The sequence below is a fragment of the Ipomoea nil genome, unplaced genomic scaffold (assembly GCF_001879475.1).
Source record: "Ipomoea nil cultivar Tokyo-kokei standard unplaced genomic scaffold, Asagao_1.1 scaffold0188, whole genome shotgun sequence".
Taxonomy (NCBI): domain Eukaryota; kingdom Viridiplantae; phylum Streptophyta; class Magnoliopsida; order Solanales; family Convolvulaceae; genus Ipomoea; species Ipomoea nil.
Genome location: NW_017616616.1, coordinates 4586063 through 4604439, shown reverse-complemented (window position 1 = coordinate 4604439; position 18377 = coordinate 4586063). Strand labels below are relative to the sequence as shown.

Here is an 18377-nt window from a genome sequence, read left to right as displayed (position 1 = left end):
AAAGGTCCTTAGGGAAGAAGAGCAATTGAAAGGTGTGCCTTTTGTTAAACATTTGCATGTGTATACTAAAGACACAGAAACAAATATCATTTAATGATTCCAATCAATCATATACAACTTTTGAAATTTTTTAGGATATATCATTTAAAGATCATGCATGCATATCAATATATATACTTTTTTTTAGTCAAACTTCTTTCACGTAATATTTTTTTCGAGTAAATGCAAGCTAAAGTCTTCCGAGTTTGGTGGTTTCGTCACCTTTAGTCTTAAGCTTTTCAATTGATCACCCGTGATCTTCCGAATTTCAAATTCGAACTGCTGTAGTCCTTCCGTTAACATATGCCGTCTGCACCATGAAAAGTAAGGGAAAATAGTCTTTTTAATTCGATCAATCCCAGCCAAAACAATTCATTTTCCTCAAAAATTAAATTAGCCCTAATCTCCTCACATCGAACTTCTTCTCCAATAATTTCCAATTACGCAAACACCATTCTTTGGCGAGCCAAAATCGCAATTTCAATCCGAAAATTTCACAATTGTGGATTCGTTCCTGGCAAAGAAAGCTCTACAGTTCTACAGTTGTTTTTTTTAGGGAAATGATTTGTTTTGGTTGGGATTGAAATAAAAAGACTGTTTTGTCCTTACTTTTCACAACGCAGACGGAAACAGTTACCGGAAGGACTACGGCAGGTCGAATTCGAAACTCAGAGGACCACAGGTGGTCGATTTGAAAATTTAGGACTAAAAGTGGCGAAACCACCAAATTTGGAGGACCTTGGCTGGCGTTTACTCTATATTTTTTCTGTATAGTCTTTATTTTTCATGCATGTGATTTATGAGTTGTTACACAAAAGTAAGATTTATTTAATATACATCCTCATATAGTAATCGTGGGTTACCCTCCAATTTGCATAGTCATAATTATTTATTTTAATTTGGAACAAACAATCATATCATAGCAAAAGTATTTAAAGAATTTTAGTTGCTTACCATCCAATTCACATATTTAAAGTTCTCTATTTCTAATTTGGAACAAACAAACATGATTGAAATATTTAACAAAATGTTATACAAAAACTATACATATCTAGATGAAGGGAATAATGATTATCTACCATCCAATCCTCATGTTTAAAGTTCTCTATTTTTAATTCAAAATAAATTAGCACCATAGAATTGAAATATCTAATCGATGTTAACATACATGCATGTCAAGAAAAAGAAAATAATAATTGTTTAATATATTCCATCTCAACTAAACACAATACATTAACATAGTTCATGCAATTCCTCTCAAATAATTAATGATTGGATGCTCAACTGTCTACCATCCAATTTGCATATTTAAAGGTTTGCATTTTTAATTCGGAACTATATATATATATATATATATATATATATATATATATATATATAAATGAACAGAGCACTAGAAGTGTTAGCGAACAGAGCTTTCAGCAAACTACTCGTGTTTTTGTTTGGTAAGCGTTCGTTATGTTCGTTTATTAAGGTAAATGAACCATTAACAAACAAAAATTAGAGCTCGGTTAATAAACGAACAGAGCTTGAAGAGTTGTATGCTCGTTTGCTAAGAGATCGTGAACAAGCTCGTTTGTGTTTGTTTAATAATGTTCGTGACAAGCGAAGCTCGTTTGTGTTCGTTTAATAATGTTCGTGAACAAGCTCTATTAGTGTTTGTTTAATAATGTTCGCGAACATGAACATAAATTATTTCTTGTTCACAAACGAATTGTGATTGTGAACATGTGCAGGTGTTTGGTTATTAAAAGTTCACGAACGTGCTCATGAACGTAAACCAACATATTTGTGAACGTGTTTGTTAACGAACATGCATGCTTATGAACGTGTTCGCGAACATTGACAAACATGTTCGGAAACGTGTTCGTTAACGTAAACGAACACATTCGTGTTCACGAACATTAACAAACACTAATGAACACTTAACAAACGAATACGAACATAATTTTTAAAAACTTTAATAAACGAGCACGAACATCCCAAAATTCTTAACAAAAAGACACAAAGAACCTTCGTTCATTTATTATCAGTTCCTTAACAATCCTATCCAGCACGATGCAAATATATATTCATTTAAACAGCCATGTTAGTACACGTCAATACGTGCATTGATAATGTCATGCTAGTGTAAGCACGTTGGAATATTCTGGCTGCAAGTTTCTAGAATGACCAAATTTAATATCTATATATATATATGTCTATGTGATGTTTTTAACTTTGACGTTAACATCCAACATAGTACAGGCTGCCCTCACTGAAATTACCAATTTACCATGGATTAACCTTGTGTTTCTATCTTTTACATTGCTGACAATTTACCATACCTAACACCAGCATGACATGCATATCACGCAACCTATATTTATTACGGAGTATTTTTTTTTCCATGACTTTACCATACTGAACTTCGGAGTATATTTTACACTACAAATCCATACTAAAGGTCCATGAGTGAGTTAAATCCGAGTTATCCAAGTAATTATGGGTTTTCCACTTGTACATTTCTAAACATAAAGAGATCTCCACTACTGATTGGTTAAAGTTTCAGTAAAAAGAAGACTAAATGTTGATTAAACTACACTTGAACTAGTTAATAAGAGAACTCATATTTATTTTTAACAGTTAATTCCAGCAGATGTTCATTGTCTTTGGTGACAATTCCAAATTTAATTCTAAATTATCATTTTTGCCATTTAATTAACACTCTAGACTACCATATTTTGGATACTTTTGATCATTCCAATAATTTTTTCGGTGAAAATCGATTTTAGACAATGGTATTTTCGTTTCTTCAATTTTTTAATTATTTTTTCCATGAGTTAATTGCAGCGGAGATCCTATATCTTTGGTGAAAATTCTAAATCTAATCATTGACACTAGTTTTTGTGATTTAAAACTCGTATCTTTGTGACAAGGTTTAACCCCCCCCCCCCCCTCCCCTCCCCCCCGACATAATCGTGTACTGCAACAATAGCGGTCAAACAAAATCTAATCGGGTGACGACATCATGAGCTTTCCAACTGCATTGCAAAATGATTCTCCTGCATTTGGAGGTCCTCACATACTCAGTATCACAATTGATGAAGGATGATTTAGGAATGGGTTGAAGGAAATGAAGACAAGATCCAAGTGAATGAGATTGTGCAATCTATGACTGAAGAGATGAAAATCGACGTAAAAAAATTGGAAAAAAAAATGAAAAGACAAAAATACCCTTACGTAAAAAAGGTTTTAACCAGAAAAGTCGTTGAAAGTACCAAAAATGTCCAAAATATGATAGTCTAAGGCGTTGAATAACAAAAGTAATAATCTTTAAACTAAATTTAAAATTGTCACCAAATAGAAGAGAGCTTCGTTGATATTAACTCTATTTTTTATTTTTTAATGGAGCGGATGTGACACTTTGTGACTTTGGGCAAATTAAACGTACACCATAAATTGAGATATTTAAAATAGTCGGATCATAGGTGCTTGTCTGGACGCTTGTAGTCACTCATTCAACAAGTGTTTGCGGTCGTCTTTAATGCTGTGACATTAATTGTTTGAAAAAGCCTTTATACAATTTTGTAAATATTTTTCTCTTATTAACAAGTACTCCGTAACAGCTAACCATTTTTAAAATTTTGGTATTGTTTCTAGTTAAGGGACCCTACACCTTTTATTTTCTTGATTGATAATTTGATAGCTGGCCACACTACCACTACCATTTTCTCACCTACTCTCTCCTACTTTTCTTTTTAATTATGACACCAATTAACACCAAAAGGTAATAAAGAAATTTGGGTAAAGTTTCAATTCCCATCATTAATTCAATATGCTTCAACCATATCTCATTCCATTACCTATACATTGGGGTATTCATTGATAAATTCTACTATACTGAAACACATTTCGCAATTCATCACATTTTACGATTTATGTTCTATGTCAAAACAAGTTTGGAACAGGAGTGGTGGGATTCTCGGGATCGGGGTGGAGGAAGGGAATTGAATAGTAAATACATACATACATATATGTATTTCACATTTGGTGAAACTAAGATTAGGATAAGGAATTAAGCAATAATTTTGGCCTTGAGTTTGGATGCCAGGTCAGCTAGTGCTTTGGTGGAAGAGCCGTCTGGTGTGAGTACGCGGTGAGCTGCATCTTTGAGATCTTTCATTCTTTTGCGCACTTCTTTGCCTTCTTCGCCTTGGATGAGTGCTTTGGCTGTCTCAGCAATTTCCAGTTCTCCCACTAATCCATCTTCGCCGGCCTTTGGTCGGAGTGCCACTTTGATATCTTCACTCACCATCACAGCATTCATCCTCTGTTCTGCATACATTGGCCATGCAATTAGTGGGACCCCGTGGACCACGCTCTCCAGAATTGAGTTCCATCCGCAATGAGTCAAGAATCCTCCGACTGACTCGTGGCTTAGGATTTGGGTCTGGGGTGCCCAGTCGGGGACCACCAGGCCTAGCCCCTTGGTCCGGTCCAGGAAGCCTGGTGGCATGAAATCCAGAGGGTTGGTTGAGCTCTGGGCGCTGAAATAAGTAGCGTTGGAGATCGAGTCGTTTGGACACCTGACCACCCATATAAACCGCTGCTCGCTCTTCTCCAATCCCGAAGCGATCTCAATCAGCTGTTTGTGAGTGTGGGTACCGCCGCTGCCGAACGAGACGTACAGAACCGACCCGCGGGGCTGCTGGTCTAGCCACTCCAGAATAGGGCAGGGATTAACGCTAGTCCCGTTTAATTTTCCGGTGCCGGATTCTTCTTCCTGCATCTTTATCAGCGGTCCTACTGGGTAAACCGTGGGCTTCCCGGGTTCTGATTGTATCAGGAATTTTACTGCACCGGGCTCCAACTCCATAAAGGTGTTGGCCACGATACCCTCCGCCATTCTGTACCGTTTTGTGTGGTGAAGAACCCATTTGTAGGCCTCGTCTTTCCGGTCCTGAACCGGTGCGAGAAGATCCTTGCCTTGAATCGGTACGCTGCAGCCCGGGATCTGGACCGGCTCAGTCATGTCTCTATACTCGCCCGACACTTTCTGGTCCAGCTCCGACATGTGAAGGAACAAGGACAAACACATGCCAGTGGAAGGGTAGAATATGTAAGGAGAAACCTTGAATTCGATGGCGACGTCAAAAGCGTCAGTCCCGAAAAGATCAACCACGAGGGCGACGGTGTTGGTCGTCGCAACCAAGGACTTGAACGCATCGCGAAACGCCGGCAGGGAGCGGGTTATTTGGAGGGATATGCGAGTCTCGATCTTGACGTCGTCCGCCAAGTCGTCGAAGCTGACCGGAGGGAGACAAGTGTAGTGAGTGCCGGCGGGGAGGTTTTCGAGGACTGTTTTCTGCGCGGTGGAAATGGGGCCGTCGGTGGGAAGGACGAAAGTGACAGAGAATTGGTGTTGCAGAACGAGGCGCTTAGCGAACTCGGCGAGGGGGATAAGGTGACCCATCCCAGGTGTGGGCACGATGACCACGTGAGGAGTTTGTGTCGCCATTGTTGTTGGAGGAGAGGAGATGCCGGCTGAATGAAGAGAGCCAAAAGCTTTTATTGTTATTTTTTCTTTTGTGTGTCAAAAAGCTAAAGGGGATAGCGCTATTTATACGGAAATACTCACGTGGACTCAAAAGACGCTGAATCCTAACCTTTAATTACCATTCCAATCCAATTCCTAATTTAACCAAATATTTTGTAGAGTTACGTTGACTCCTTGTACATACAATTTTCCATTTTGATTTGTTTAATTTTAATACATACAATTTTTCTTTCTACCACCCACATTTGATTTTGTCTGCTGAATCATTGATTTACCTAAACTTACATCCATACTCTTTGGAATCGAGGTGTGGGATTCAGACTTTTGGAAGAAATAATCCTCATTGACTCATGGCTTAAATTGTCACTTTATTTGGTCAATCTTGGTATTTGAATCAATTGCCAAATACAACCATTTGTGATTTGGTTTGTAATTAATAAGGATTATGCTTATTAATCCTTACAGGGCGTTTGGTTGGAGCATTCCCACATAATTCCAAAAGCCACTGAAATCCTTAGTTTGGTTTGAAGAAATTACAATTTCATGGAATTACAATTCCCTCATTTTTATAGAATTAAAATCTCATGCCCCTTGGGATTTTAATTCTATGGATCTTGGGAAGAAAAAAAAAAGATAATGATGAGATAAAATTACCTTCATTTCTTTTTAAACTTAAAATTGATGTCTGATAACAACAGTGGACATTTTGGACTTTATACTACGTATTCCTGTTCAATTCTCATGTATATCGAACATTGAAATTGAAATTCCGAATAATTTTATTCCTGTAAATCAAACACTTGAATTTAAATTCTCACTTTATTCTCAATAATTTATTTCTCATTAAATTGCAATTCATTTCCCACATAATTTCCGTCTTCCAACCAAACGCCCCATTAATATTTCAAGGGGAAGAAGGATTATGCTTAATGTTTCAACGAGAAGTATGACATCACTTGTTACAACACTCATTTAATTTGTTTGTATTAATAATATATTGTTTGTTTTATCTTGTGACGATTTTCTTTTTACTGAAATATCATTTTTTTTTAAGGTCAATCTTGCGATTGTATTAATGAATCAAAGTCGAAATAGCGTCAGGTGGGATTGAATCCCAGTACATAGCTTGATCCTGCGTAAATGCTAACGAAGCTAAAGTATGCGCATGTAAATTAACCTGTCTAGAGACATAATTCAAAGTAATACGATTAAATAAAGACATAAGTGTTCTGCATTGATCAACTGTGACCTCAACGTACGAATGAATCGACGTGTCATGGTGCCGGATAATTATAGTCAACTCCATGCAATCCGTGAGTAAATTGACTGATGTGTTGTTCCGTTCAAGTAGCCAAAACAGTGCTTCCTTATACGCCTGCGCCTGCGCCATAAGTGGTGAGAAACAAACCGGCAACTTGCCATTTTTTGCTGCCACAAAAGAGCCATCTGGCGCTATTAATAATATGCCGTACGTAGCCTCGCCCGTGCCGTGACGGAAGCTCGCATCCACGTAACACCGCAGGCCGCCACCTCCCGGCTCGGTTGATGGTGCCGACGCCGCATCCTGGGCAGCACCGTATGCCTGGAGCGCTGCGGCTGCTGCTCTGCTAACTTCCGTTGATGGTGCCGACGCCACCTCCCGGCTCGGTTTATTTTTTTTTTTTTGCCTAAACGTTGATCTTATTGAATTCAATCTAATACTCCGTAGCATTCGATTTTAATCCAAATTGTCAATTAACTAAAAATTAATCAAAACAAATAAAAGAAATTTAAAAAGTTATTTAGAAGTTGGACACATGTCAGATTATTTGAACAAAATGCAATGAATTTAGAGCTAATTAAAAGTCCAAAAAGTTAGGAATACTGAATAAATCAAAACTAATATAGTAAATAACTTTTTTTAAAAAGCTAAAATAAGATAGAAAGAGTCACTCATTTCTGTTGATTGATTCACGTCTCAAAACTATGATGATTAAACAATCTTTGTACGGAACAGCATCTATATATATCTTTCCATATATCTCAGACTAAATCGAATCATACAAATATAAACCAATTAGATAGTTAAAAAAAAAAAAAATTAACATATACTATACCATCTTGTAATAGAGTCAATAATTTAAAAAAAAAAAAATAGTAAAGAGATACAATTACCAACTACTCCGTACTATATAGCATGATGACACCGTCATTATCATTCCAAATAGATGGTCACATACTCACATGATTTAACTCCATGGTGCGGCATTGATTCTTTGAGTTGAAAAAAATATAAAACAAATATTATATTATAAAAAATTATGTGTGCTTCAAAAAAAAAAAAATATTAGTAAAGAGATAAAGTTGACATACTTATGTAGAAAAATAATATTTTAGAAAAAAAAATATGGTGAATTTGTTTATTACCTTATAAAGTATTGAAGTCTATGTACTATTAATAGCTACCGAATAGGTGATCACATGATCAAACTAAGTTAGACTCACCCTCGAATAGTAGCTACAAGTTTAGCTGGTCTTTTAAGTCTTATAGCTCATGAGTGAGTGTCACTATGTGCAGGGACGGAGGGAGAGGGGGGGCGGCTGCCCCCCCTCACCCCACCCGCACCCCCACCCCCACCCCCACCCCATATATAGTATTTGTATGTATATATGTATATATAGTACATGTTTTAGTATTAGTATAAAAAAACTATAAAATGTTAACATGAAGTGAGTTAGAGTAGGTGGTAGAGCACATCTTTAGTAATAATGAGGTTTAAGGGTTCCAATCTTAGCATCCATATTGTTTTGCAATTCTTTTTTAATAGCTTTTTAAATATTACACACACTAATTTATAATGTGTTTTCTATTCAAATTATTTTATTAATTATGTTTCATATTTTGTTATGAATATTTTTATAAAGTTTCGATGTGTTTTATTTTTCGTCCATATCCAACAATATTTACAATTATATTTCTTAGGTAGTTTATTTATTTTTAAATTATCTCTTTTGTTTTAATGTTTTGCTTTTTCTGAAAAAAATTTCTGAATCTGTCTGTACTGTTTCGTCCCCCCTCAACTGGATTTCTGGCTCCGTCCCTAACTATGTGGAATTCTAATATAGCTAGCTGAGGAAATTCAAAAATAATAATAATAACATATTTAATACAATTCTGCAAAATGAATTATATGTACTTTGCCTTAAATGTTAAATTTAAAAAAAATATCATTAAACACTTTATTATTGATATTAAAATAGATTTCGCCGTCCTGAAAATAAATTACTCCGTATGATATAAGTTTTCTAACGAGGAGGGTATAATAAATATTATAAAATTGACATATAATATATGATATATTTGTTATCTTATCATATCTCAAAATAATAATACGGATTAATAATTTATGGACAGAATAGCAATTGCCTATTTTGTTTCGAAGCTATGGGTGTTTGACCGGACGCGAGTATACTAAAATTTCGTGTAAAACATTAAACATGTAGTTAGTACGCTGTCGTGTGGAATTCATTAATGATGGCCACCCGACCCGCCCGGCCCGCCCACACTGATTTCTAGAGTTTTGGACATTTCTATGTGAACGCTCACGTGGGTGTGCTGTTGGGAGCTGTGTATTCAACGACGCACGTCATCTATAACGTCGTCCTTGCGTCACCAATCTCCCAATTGATTTTGCGTCCTTCTTTTACCGGGTCTACATTTCGTCCCACATTATTGACATTTCATTTCTTTGCACGTGTGGCCTGAGCTGGAGAGGTGACGCCAGTTTTCACCTTTTTTTTTTTTCCCTTCAAAGGAAGTCGTCTAACTAGTGATTTACTTTGAACCGAACTAATATAAATTTATTCCGTTGTTGCTTATAAATATTGCTAGTCAATTGACCAAGCACTCTTGATAGGGGTGTTCATTCGGTTAACCGTTCCATTAACCGAACCGTTTTAACCGAACCGAATTAACCGAACTTTTTTTTGCTTTAACCGTTAACCGAACCGAAATTTACTCTACCGAATTGACCGAACCGAACTTTTTTTTCGGTTAATCGGTCGGTTAACCGATTAACCGAAATTTTTAACCCTAAAATTTAAAATCTATAAAATAATTCCTAAAATAATAATTCCAATTAAAATAAAATACATATCATAATAAATTCATATTATTATGTATTCTATTTGACATTTTGACTATTTTTTATTTTAGTAATTATATATTTAATATTTAATATATTATATATTATATATATATTCTAAAATTCGGTTAACCGTTCGGTTAATTCGGTTAACCGACACTTTCGAACCGAATTAACCGTTAACCGAAATATTTCGGTTCGAAAACGGTTAACCGAATTTCGTCGGTTCGGTCGGTTAACCGAAATTTCTCCAAAATTTGCACACCCCTAACTCTTGATACTCGTAATCAATATTTGCTATTATGTAATAGCTATATGACTTTTTAGGATAAGAATTATGTTATATTTACTTAATTATTCTTTTTGAAGTAATTGGTTACAAGCATCATCAATGCTTGATTTTGAGAGAAGATATAAATGAAGAAAGACGAGAAAGAGGGACTGGAGGGGAAAAATGCGGAGAGGGGGAGGGAAGAATAGCTTTCTCTGGATGGACTATTCAGCCTATTCTCTTCAGAGAACAACTGACAAGATATCTGTTGCCCACACGTCAATTTACACGCCGAGAATAGGAGACAATTGTTCTTCATTCTTTGTGTGTGTGAATATATATATATATATATATATATATATATATATATATATCAATTTGTTGAATGACTTGATTTTTATTTTTAATTTGTAGTTGAATCAAGTCGGTGAATATAATGAGATTTGATGTAAGAGCTTGTATATGTGGATATCTTCTTCATTTATAATACGGAGTAACAAGTAAAACAAAAACAACATTTTCCTTACGTCAAATAAAACAGTTTCCTTTTCTTTTATGTTTCCACTGGAGATGTGGATCCAAAGCAGTTGTTATATCATAGATTGCGGTGCATGATGCACCGCGGTAAAAAATGACATCGTTTCTTTAAGTAAAGAAACGGTCTGCCGTTACCGTTAACAGAGTCCGCATGTTCGGTATATTAAACACCAACTAACACTACAGTACATCTATTATTTTTATATTATCAAATGAAACTTCAGTTATATCAAAATGATAATGTAGTTATGGTGAAATGAAACTGTAGTGTATATAAAATGAAACTGAATAACATTTCACATATTTGAGTGTATATTGTATAATTAAGCTGTAATTATATCAAAATGATCATGTAGTTGAGTTTTAATAAAATTATAGTGTATATAAAATAAAATGAGTTAATACCCAAAAGCGTCATCGACTATAGTGGTTTTTCTCAATTTCGTCCTAAACGACTTTGGTGACCTAATATCGTCCCAGACTTTTGTGTTTCGCTCAATTTAGTCCTCCATTTGTTATTCCGTCAAATTGGTGTTAAATAAAGGGACAATTCAGTAATGTCAATATTGATCTCTCTTTACTTTCAACTTGTGAAGTGCGAAATTCCTCTTTCTTATACGAATTACACCCAGAATTACTCCCGGACCTGCAAATCAAATTTTATATTCGCAGTTTTAGGAGTAATTCTGGGAGTAATTCGTAAAAAAAAAGGATTTCGCAGTTCACATGTCTATGAGTAAAGAGATGCCAATATTAAAATTACTGAATTGTCTATTTATTTAACACCAAATGGACAGAATAACAAATGAGGGACTAAATTGAGCAAAAACACAAAAGTCTGGGACTAAATTGAGCGAAACACAAAAGTCTGGGACGATATTAAGTCACCAAAGTCATTTAGGACGAAATTGAGAAAAACCACTATAGTCAGGGACGATTTTGGGTAGAGTTAATTCCAGCAATGGTCCTCCGACTATTGAGATTTTCCAAAATTAGTCCTCGACTTTTAATTTGGACGAAAAAGACACTTGACTTTCTAAACTTTCCACCAAAGGTCCTTCTGTTAAGTTATGGTTTGTTGACCGTTAGTTTAAGGGGTAATTGTGTCTTTTTATTATATTGTGTCTATTAAGTGAAGGGTACAAAGGTAAATCGCTCTATCTTCTACTTCTTCCGTCCGAAACGAAGTATTTATGCAACAAATAGTAATCCAAATAGAGCTTTTCTCCGGTGTTCTGCGTCCTCCGACCTCTGGTCTCCGATTCAAGCATGGGCAAGGGGCCTGGTCTTTACACCAACATCGGCAAGAAAGCTCGAGATCTTCAGTATAAGGATTGCCAGACCGACCACAAGTTCACGATCACTACGTAATCTCCCACTGGAGTTGCTATTACCTCATTGGGAATAAAGAAAGGAGATCTGTTTCAAGGTGATGTTAACATTCAGCTGAAGAACAAGAATATCACCACATATATTAAAGTGGACACAAACTCGAATCTTTTCACAACTATCACTGCTGATGAACCTGCTCCTGCTTTGAAGACAATATTTAGCTTTAGAGTTCCTGATCAATATAAACAATAGTGATCCAAATAGATTATTCCTGCAGAGGTATGTCTAGTTGCCATCCAGTCATTATATTGTTTAGGAATTATTCTGCATTTAGAAGTTGAAAATGAGTTTTACTTAATTATTATTGTTTGTATTAGGTGGACACACCACCGGAACAACGGCTTGCCACTTCTTCAAGTACACTATACAAGTATACAACACATCATCCGCCACCATTGACCCATCAATCGACCTATCCTTCATTCAATCCTTCCAACGCTTCAATCGCTCTGCCCACAAAGCGGCGACGACACCAAAAGAGTATCCCTCGACGACGGCAGAGAAACCAAGTTGCATACCTTGTTCTTTTCGAACCTCCAAAAGGGCCATGGGATTCTTGAATCCGGCCAGAAACTCTGGACCGGCAGCTCCACCAAAACGTTCGTGAAACCGTTTTCTGGGCATCAGAGGGCTGCTGGGGCTGACATTTGACATAGAGTTCGGGAAGTCCTTTTCACAGGCCGCTTACTGTGGAGTTCTTCGCTGCTTTCTTCGTACTGGAGGAAATTAAAGAGCCATGGCTGCGAGGCTAAGAAGGAGAAGAAAGCAATAGAATGAAAAGACACATTTGTCCCTACACTAACGGTAAAAAAAGGTATTTTAACGGAAGGACCTTTGGTGGAACAGTTTAAAAAGTCAAGTGTCTTTTTCGTCCAAATTAAAAGTCGAGGACTAATTTTGGAAAATTACAATAGTCAGAGGACCATTGCTGGAATTAACTCATTTTGGGTATTAACTCAAAATAAAATTAAATAACATTTTCACATATTTGAGTCTATAAATATCGAATGAAACGATAATTATATCGAAATGAACTTGTAATTGTGTTGAACTGAAACTGCAGTGTATACAAAATGAAACTGAATAACAGAGTTACTTTTTGCGGAAGGGTGCAGAAAAACCAAAAATAAATGTCGTTACTTTTCATTTAACAAGACGACGTCGTTTTGATGCGCGGTGCATAATCGATTATGCTCCGCGGTGCACGATATAATTTGCCGATCCAAAGTGGGTGGGCTTTAATTTGTTGGGAATCAATGGATCACATTTCTCATCTATATTGGGCTTTAATTTTTTATTTTTATTTTTAAAAAATAGTAATAATAATATATATGGCTTTGCATTACAACTTTTTTTTTTTTTTTTTTTTTAACCAAACGAATCTTCCATTAAATCAAACCCCAGATACAACTTATTTAATTTTCAGCGGTAAATATATATAATTGGACCAATTATGGAGGAATTACCATCTTCTTCTTCCAAATGGAGGCCAATTCAGAAAGTGCTTTAGTGGAAGACCCATCTTCACTGAGAGCCGTGGCAGCTGCATCCATTAGCTCTCTCATTCTCTGTCTCACCGTCTTCCCTTCTTCACCCTCCATTAAACTCTTCACAACTTGTGCGATTTCTTCTCTCCCAACTACCCCATTTTCACCGCCCATTGGCCTCAGTGCCACCTTTATATCCTCAGTTAGCGCTACGGCATTCATCTTCTGCTCTGCGTACAGCGGCCAGGCAATCAATGGTACGCCACGGACTACACTTTCCAGAGTCGAATTCCACCCACAATGTGTCAAGAAACCGGCGGTGGAGCGGTGGTTGAGGATTTGGGATTGTGGTGCCCAGTTGGGCACCACTAGACCAAGATTCTTGGTTCTCTCCAGGAACCCTTGTGGTAGAAAGGTTAGAGGGTCGCCGGGATTCTGGGCGCTGAAGAAAGCGGCGGCGGCGGTGTCGCTTGGACTTCTGATCACCCATAGAAATCTTTGCTGGCTCATTTCCAACCCCAATGCAAGCTCAGTTAGCTGGTGATGAGAAAGACATCCGCCGCTTCCGAAGCAGATGAACAGAACGGAGCCCGGCGGCTGCGCATCCAACCATTTCAGGCACTCCCCGGAGGAATCTGAATCCATCTGAACAAGCGGTCCGATCGGATATACCGGAGGGTTTCCAGGTCGCTGCAAGGCTTCAATGGGTCCTTGTTCCAGTTCCTTGAAGCTATTCAAGATCAAACCTTTTGCCAACCCAATCCTTTTATTATGGTAAACAATCCATCTGTAGGCGTCGTCCTGACGGTCCTGGACGGGATCAAGAAAATCCTTTCCGTGTACCGGAACGGAAAACCCCGGAATTTGAACCGGTTCCGGCATGTCTCTGTACTCACACGACACTGCCAAATCAAGCTCCGGTAAGATAGTGGCAAATGACAAAACCATGGCGGACGCAGGGAAGAAGATGTAGGGGGAAACCCCAAATTCATCAGCCACTTGAAACGCATCGGTGCTGAACAAATCAACCACCAAAGCAACCGGCGGCGGCCTTGTTTCCGACGCCACCAACTCCTCAAACACCCCGCGAAGAGCGGGAAGACAGCGTGTCACGGTGAGACAGATACGGATTTCGGGCTTAGTATCGGCCGCCAAGTCCTCCAAGTTGACCGGAGGAAGTACGAGGTAGTCGACCCCTGCCGGAAGCGCCCCAAGGAAAGCCTCTTGCGGAGCGGAAAGGGGGCGGTCCGTCGGAACGATAAGAGTGACGGCGAGGTTGTGGCGGCGGATGAGTCGCTCAGCTAGCTCCGCAAATGGGATTAAGTGACCCATTCCAGGACTTGGTAACATGGCAATGTGTGTCATTCCTCCAAATTCTTCCATTTCCATTGCTGCAAACCACCAAGTAGCTTATAGCCCAACATGTATGTATATATATCAAATTATCAACCAGCCTAAACCTTAATTAAAAAACTAAAAAAAATTACTATTTTATGTTTTATAAAGCTATAAATTTCCACACGTGGCCATGTGGGTCAGCAGATCAGATCAGATAAAATACTGACATGTTCACGCCACCGCTTTAGCCTTCTCGTCATTATTGTAAGGTAGTGGGAGTTACTCCATCGCCATTATTGGCGCAACTACAAAGTAGACAAACCAAGAACCAAACAGTAGCAGCAGATTATATTTTTAATGTTTGCTTGGCTAATACTCCATTGTTCCATTATAGTTTTGGTTGGTTAGACGTTGCATAGTTTAAAGAAAAAAAAAAAAAAAAAAACACATTTTGATTGATTTATTTACACCCGAAGCAATGCTACAATAATCAATCACATCTCTGCAGATATGATGTGCTGCAAAGCCATTTTAAATGAACAGATCAAATTAACCATGAATTTTCCTGTTAGGATCGGAAAATCAAGAATCAAGATTATCATCAAAACTGGGAAAATTTTCTCCTTTAATTAAGCATGGAGAAGCATTGCCATCATCAAATCATTCCAAGAATCTATAGGACCAGGCAAGCACCAGTGCAGACAATCATTCTGAACCTTAACCCCCTTGTCTTTTCCAGCTAAAGGATGGAACTGCCTGTAGATTCCTGGGTGTCCATCCGGCCTCAGAAGGGAAACATAAGTAGTGTCAAACAGTTTTAAGGATACTCCCTTCTCTGATCCCACTGCCAATGCTTTCTCAAATTCTTCCAGTTCAATTCTGCGCATTACCTCGTCTGTACTATCTATTTCAGCCTCGCCTTCTTTAAACGGCCTCGTTCTGTTGCAATAACCTCCAGTGTTCCATTCTCCATTCTCAAAGTGAGATGGTGTTGTGGTTCTGAAGAATGTGTATACCTTTGGGTTCGAGCTCGCAATGTACCTGAGAGTCGAATTCATTGCTCTGCGATAAGCATAGTCCAATCCTACCTCTGTTATGTTCTTCCCAGGACAGCTGTGGCACCCCACAATCACACCGTTTTCATAGTAAATCCCAGGTTTCATGTACCATTTGCCCCCGGCAATAACAGCATAATCAAAATTCTTGAACTGTTCTGTCCATACCTCGTCAAGTTTGTCGAGATGGAGTTGGACTAAATCTGTGGATACTCCATTATCGTCTTCAAATATCGTGGCTTTTGCAAGATATGGAGACCAAACCACTGACAGAGTGAAGTCATTTGCAGGAAAATACCATCTTCTGCTTTTGTATTGCTCATCATGGTAGACCTCTTCAACTTTTTCCTCCTGCAAAACAAACTCAATTCTTCAATCGAATAACCAGAAATCAAAGGGAAATCTGTTTACTACACTCAAAAAGATTCTCCAACTGTTGCAGAGACAAGCTGACAAAGACCAATCACCAGACAAATTATTCTCATCCTACTAACTTTAGTTTAGCAAAGCAACAAGAAAACATCCATTTTTACTTTTCACAAGTGAAGGTAGGCAGGTAGCTGTAAAAAGAGAAGATATAACACATTCACACCACACAAAAGCAATGAAACCATAGAAACACAAGTACAGAACATCCAACAAACACAAATAGATCAGAAGCAGCTGGAAAGTACAGTAGACAGTAATTAATTATATTATTCTCAAACAGTTCATATATATCAGGCCGGTTTAATTTCAAGATAATTATCTGAGTTAGCTAGCTTACCTGTGAGAGAATGCAAAGCAGTGACTGAACATGGTTCCGCATAATCGAATCCCCAATAAAAGCCATTGATTTGTTCTTCATGAAATTGAGGAACTTCCGAGGATTAAACCTTGGAAGTTCACAGTCCCTGGGTTTCCACCGCCAGTATATATAATCTGTATCAGGCCGCCCATTGTTCATACAGTTTTGGTGGGTTTGTATTGAATTGCAGGTTTCATTAGTGTAAAATGGACCCCTAGAATCTGGAACCCAATCTCCCACAAACAAATCACAATTTTCTGCAACCAAAAATCATGTCATTCAGCATCTTCCCAACATGAAAATTTCTCAATAACCCCCCAAAATAACCCATTTTTCTAGCCATCCATCTCAACAATAATATTCTAAAAATTGAGAAAATATAGATTCATACACACCAAAAAGACAACACAGATGGATCAAGATGCAATCTTTATCACATATTCATGTTCAAGATGCAATCTTTATCACATAGTTCATTCATGCATGGCCTAAAAAGTTACAAGATTTAATGAACTAACCAATCTCAGAACTCTGGTCCTCAACATTCGCCAGAAGCTCATCACTGGAAACCGGCAGCGGCAATGTCTCGTCGGCGACGGACGCAGAGTCGGTGGCGACCAGAACCGTGGAGAACTGCACAGAACTAGAGAGGAGCAAACGATAGCAGGCAAGTCCCACCAGCATAAGACAAACTGCAAACTTGACAAAACCCCATGAGAATTGCTTGTTGCCCACACTGTTATTCATCATGCCCTTCATTCTACCTTTTGCTCTGGGCTCATCAACTAAGCTGCGCGCCCACAACTCAATTGAGGAATATAGAACAAGAAAAGGAAAGGGATGATGGATTAATGATGATCTGACTCATTAATAAAAAGTATAATTAACTCAAATGCATTCTTCTTCATGAGTTCTATACTGTTAAATCGTGAAGAAGAATGGCCTGGGGTAACATCAGAACAGCTGGAGGCTGGAGGCTGGAGCTAATGACTGCATTCAAGAATAATAATGGTACCATATTTTAAAATAAAATAAAAGCTGGACCTCCTCACCTCCATTGCTTTTATTTCTGTGTCGTTTTGTGGATATGTTTGTTGGAAGATAATCAAATAATTTATATTTTAATAATGTAATATTAATGTATAAATATATTTATAGTTTCCAATCTACACACCATTTGTCAATTGTCACCATTCACCAAAGCATTATTTTGCCCAATTTAAAAGATTTTAATTTTTTTTTTTTTCTGACTTTAATTCCGATCCACAGTAAGGCAATAAAGCTGAATTGAAGGTAGCAGCTTTAATTTAGTCCCACAAGAAGGTGAAATGGGCCCATGCCTTCTTCAATCTGATGATGGCAGCTGCATTTTCTCTGCCTGCATTATTATGGTTTTTTTTTTTTTTAAACAAACTTACAAATAAACGGCTTGAGTTATTATCTTTCATCATTCAAGTCTCTATGAATATGATTAACTGAACAAAACTGGAATTTAAGGTAGAACTGGTGAATTGACTTGAAGAAGAAAGAAATTACAACTGAATAACTTAAAACTTCATTACAGGAAATCTGGAAGATATATACTGGACAAAACAATAGTGAAAGTACAAAAAAGTCCCCAAGACATTTTCATTTTAAAGAAATTCTCTCGATCTCATTTTCAAATTCAATTCTCTTATTAGATATTGAGAGTTGAAGTTTTTTTATTTATAATACTTTTAGGTAGTGGGTTAAAATGGAAACATGGGAGACGACTTGGTAATATTACTATTTCATAGGGATACATGAATCTTGAAAATGTTAGAAAT

The 18377-nt window shown here is 37.4% G+C and overlaps 3 protein-coding genes across 4 annotated transcripts; all 3 read right to left on the bottom strand.

The window, feature by feature from the left end:
- Positions 1 to 1374: 1374 nt before the first annotated feature.
- On the bottom strand, positions 1375 to 17592 carry LOC109185538 (protein trichome birefringence-like 25). 2 transcript variants are annotated; one of them, XM_019335478.1, is made up of 5 exons: positions 17088 to 17328; positions 16549 to 16826; positions 15345 to 16133; positions 3525 to 3531; positions 1375 to 1391 (listed from the first exon to the last, which is right to left on the bottom strand). In XM_019335478.1, the coding sequence occupies exons 1-3, from the start codon at positions 17326 to 17328 to the stop codon at positions 15357 to 15359; spliced, it is 1296 nt and encodes a 431-aa protein (XP_019191023.1). In that variant the 3' UTR covers positions 1375 to 1391; positions 3525 to 3531; positions 15345 to 15356. The 2 variants fall into 2 exon arrangements, with proteins under 2 accessions (XP_019191023.1, XP_019191030.1); XM_019335485.1 differs by lacking the exons at positions 1375 to 1391; positions 3525 to 3531 and having other exon boundaries at positions 15160 to 16133; positions 17088 to 17592.
- Positions 3827 to 5623, bottom strand: LOC109185523 (hydroquinone glucosyltransferase-like). The gene has a single exon (XM_019335465.1). The coding sequence runs from the start codon at positions 5537 to 5539 to the stop codon at positions 4097 to 4099; it is 1443 nt and encodes a 480-aa protein (XP_019191010.1). The 5' UTR covers positions 5540 to 5623; the 3' UTR covers positions 3827 to 4096.
- LOC109185528 (hydroquinone glucosyltransferase-like) lies at positions 13272 to 14816 on the bottom strand. Its single transcript, XM_019335468.1, has one exon. The coding sequence runs from the start codon at positions 14776 to 14778 to the stop codon at positions 13354 to 13356; it is 1425 nt and encodes a 474-aa protein (XP_019191013.1). The 5' UTR covers positions 14779 to 14816; the 3' UTR covers positions 13272 to 13353.
- Positions 17593 to 18377: the final 785 nt, after the last annotated feature.

Bases quoted from the DNA above. Each gene is read 5' to 3' on its own strand.
- LOC109185523 (XM_019335465.1), bottom strand. From the start codon at position 5,539: ATGGCGACACAAACTCCTCACGTGGTCATCGTGCCCACACCTGGGATG.
- LOC109185528 (XM_019335468.1), bottom strand. From the start codon at position 14,778: ATGGAAATGGAAGAATTTGGAGGAATGACACACATTGCCATGTTACCA.
- LOC109185538 (XM_019335485.1), bottom strand. From the start codon at position 17,328: ATGAAGGGCATGATGAATAACAGTGTGGGCAACAAGCAATTCTCATGG. The intron at 16,827-17,087 runs GTTAGTTCATTA...TTTTGGTTGCAG, and splicing joins GGACCAGAGTTCTGAGATTG to AAAATTGTGATTTGTTTGTG. The intron at 16,134-16,548 runs GTAAGCTAGCTA...TTTGTTTTGCAG, and splicing joins TGCTTTGCATTCTCTCACAG to GAGGAAAAAGTTGAAGAGGT.